This window comes from Eptesicus fuscus, chromosome 4 (assembly GCF_027574615.1).
Source record: "Eptesicus fuscus isolate TK198812 chromosome 4, DD_ASM_mEF_20220401, whole genome shotgun sequence".
Lineage (NCBI taxonomy): Eukaryota > Metazoa > Chordata > Mammalia > Chiroptera > Vespertilionidae > Eptesicus > Eptesicus fuscus.
The window spans coordinates 56,382,622-56,386,133 of NC_072476.1; the positions used below are offsets into that span (position 1 = coordinate 56,382,622).

Genomic DNA, 3,512 nt, shown 5'->3' on the forward strand with positions numbered 1-3,512 from the left:
ACCTCTGCCGCAGGCCAGTGGGCAGGACAGGTGTGTGAAGGGGAAAAAAAAAAAAAAAGAGGTTAAAACTACTCCAGGGACTGTGAGGGGAAAGTTATCCTACAGTCCGGCGTTGACCTGGGAAAAAGAGTGCTTAGTCGGGGAGGGACAGGCTACACATAGAGGGTTATTCCAGGAGAGGCAAAACCCTGCAAGGAACCTTGATAAAAAGCTCAGTAATCCAGTCACACAGTCAAAGGTTAAACAGGAAGGGAAGAACCACTCAATGTCCGTGCTGAAGGAGCAAGGTCCGGACCTGGGTCAGCACCCGTGGCAGGACATCCACGGGCCCTTTGCCTCCAGCTCCACCCCATTTCCTGTGGAAAAGGAGCTGAGTCCGAGCTACCCGGACACCGCCCCTCACAAGGAAGGCGGTGCCCCCGGTGATGCCAGCTCCTGCAGCATCGTCACCAAGCTGGAAAGGTTGCAGCTGTTCCCCGAGGCCCCGGGCAAGCCCAAGAGGCACCGGCTGGGCACCAAGAAGGGCCGGGTGTTCTGCACAGCCTGAGAGAAGACCTTCTAGGACACAGGCACCCTCAAGATCCACTACAATGCCGTCCCCCTGAGGATCAAGCACAAGTGCACCATCGAGGGCTGCAACATGGTGTTCAGCTCCCTGCGGAACTGGAACCGCCACAGCGCCAACCCCAACCCCCGGCTGCACATGCCGATGAACGGGACCAACAGGGACAAGGACCTCGGGAACAGCCTGAACCTGGCCGCCTCCGAGAACTACAGGCGCCTGGGGCTCGAGGTGCCATCTCCGGACCACAGGCCTCTCCCAGGCTGCCCCGGTTCAGGCGAGGATTCCAGGGACCCAGCGGTCTTCCCCGGCGCCGGGCAGAACAGTGAGCTTTTCCCCAACCTGAGGACGGTCCAGCCGGTGCTTCCTTTGTACTGCAGCCCGGCCACGCCCGCCGAGCTGGCCAACATGCCCGGGATGCTGCCGTCTCTCCCCCTGCTGTCATCCTCCATCTCAGAACAGCTGGTTTCCAACGAAATGCCATCCGATGCCCTCCCCAAGAAGAAATTCCGGAAGTCCAGCATGCCCATCAAAATCGAGAAGGAGGCCGTGGGAATAGGTGACGAGAAAAGGCGGGCGCTCAGCTCGGATGAAGATCGGCCCCTGCAGGTGGTCAGCGAAGACGAGCTGGAGGCCTGCAGCCCCGGGTCAGACGGGGCGCTGGAGGAGCAGCAGGCACCATCAGGATGCCCAGGGGGGCCTCTCCCCGAAGGGCAGCCGGCTTGCCACCTCTCATCGGTGATCCAGCCCAGGGGGGTCATCAGCAGGACCCCTGAGCAGGCCACATGCAAGTCGGAGAGGGAGACGGAGCTGGAGCAGAAGCCAGTGCTGACCCTGGTGCCCGGGGAGGCGGAGGATAGCGGCCGGGAGCTCCGCCTCCCTCCTGGGCTGGAGCTCTGTGTCCCTTTCCCAGAAAAGGACGCCTTGTCCACCCGAGGAATGGCTTTCCCATGTTTCGAAGATTCGAAGGACCTGGAGCCCGCAGGTCAGCACACATTGGTGAGGCAGAAAAACAGTTAGTTACCTACAAGGGAGTACCCATACGACTGTCAGCTGGTTTCTCAACAGAAACTATGCAGGCCAGACGGGAGTGGCAAGAAATATTCAAAGTGATGAACAGCAAGAACCTACAACCAAGACTACTCTACCTAGCAAAGCTATCATTCAGAATTGAAGGTCAGATAAAGAGCTTCACAGACAAGAAAAAGCTAAAGGAGTTCATCACCACCAAACCAGGATTACATGAAATGCTGAAGGGTATTCTTTAAGAAGAGGAAGAAGAAGAAAAAGGTAAAGATAAAAATTATGAACAACAAAATGACATCAAATACATACCTACCAACAAGTGAATCTAAAAATCAAGTGAATAAAAAATCTGAAGAACAGAATGGACTGGTGAATATAATAGAATCAGAGACATAGAAAGGGAGTGGACTGACAAATCTCAGGGGGAAGGGGGTATGTAGGGTGCAGGAAGAGATTGGACAAAAATCTTACACCTATGGATGAAGACAGTGGCGGTGGGTAAGGGCATGGGGTGGGATGGGGAATCAGGTGGAGGGGAGCTATGGGTGGAAAAAGAGGAACACCTGTAATAATCTGAACAATAAAGATTTATAAAAAATGTATACAAATGAGTTTTCTATGATTTAATAAAAATATATGGCATACTTTTTGTTTAAGAAAAAAAAATGAGTTTAACTTCAGAGTATTGTTTAGTTGAGCTCTACATCCCCAAATGATAATTATTCCCGATTTATATGATTTTTTTCTATTTGCTTCTTCTTTCCAAGGTAATTTAGAAGCTGTTTGTTTCATTGAATCTACAACACCATCAATTTTAAGAAGCACTGTCATTTTATGCAGTTCTACACTTCCAATTATACCAAAACATGCTCTCGCTGATAGGATGCATCCCAATTCCAAAAAGGTTAAAAAGTGAAAAAAAAATAAAATGTGCCTCTGGAGTTGATATAATATGACAGTTAATCTAGGGAACACTTTGTTAGAAGACACTGCGAATTTATTAGCTGTCAACTATTGGGAAAGGCAGAGGGTTCTTCCTTAAGTAAAATGTATATTTTGGAGGCAATTAATTCAAAGGACATTAACCTTGTATCAGTATCTTAAACTCAAACCAAGATAATCTGTAAAGAAATGGTTTAAATATATGCTTTAGTTAAGCAAGTTAATATGGCTGAAACATGCTTATTGAGCAACTCAGTAAATTAGAACAAGCTTCTGTTACTTTTCAAAATTAGAATTCTGGTTTATAATCTAGAAAAATTCTGAGTTTGTTTTCTTTGTTGAAGACACTTGTTAAATTTTTACTTTTCCATAACTAAATTTTATGTTGTCTGTCATACAAATAAAATTTAAAATTAAAACACTAGTTATATATCTCCTACAACAGAAATGCTAGACACATACTACATCCGTGGAGGAACACACATAGACAAAACTAATGGAGAAGTATCTTGATATCATGAATCATGTTCACAACATCAAGGGAGCAACATCACCTCCTACGGCTGACAAATCCAAGGTGGGCAATTGCTCATAGCCATGCAATTTTCCAATAAGGATGATATTTTGATAAATTATAAGACATATAAACAGTGGAACATTTAGCCCAACTATAATTGACTAAACTTACTGAACTCTTCCTGGAATTGTTAGCCTGATGTTAAAAACACCCATATGGCCAGATGATTATCTGCCATCCAGAGAAGCAATTGGGCAGGGCCTCAAGAGAAAGGGTTTGTCTGACTGGATGACCCAGTTCCTCTTTGGGCTAACAACTCTTTCAATCACTAGACAAGGCCGTTAGCCCATCTGTTGGAAGTATTCCTATCAATTACATAGGAGGCAAATTCTCAAAGGCTTAGAACTGACCAGGGAATCAATCATTAAAGAGCCTTTATAACTATAAGATAAAATTTTTCCCTGA

The 3,512-nt window shown here is 46.9% G+C and overlaps 1 protein-coding gene across 1 annotated transcript; it reads left to right on the forward strand.

Annotated features, from left to right (window-relative positions):
• Positions 1-265: 265 nt before the first annotated feature.
• On the forward strand, positions 266-1,582 carry LOC103288805 (zinc finger protein basonuclin-1-like). Its single transcript, XM_054714335.1, is given in 1 exon segment — positions 266-1,582. A coding segment is annotated over 1 exon segment (1,317 nt).
• The last annotated feature ends 1,930 nt before the right edge of the window (positions 1,583-3,512 follow it).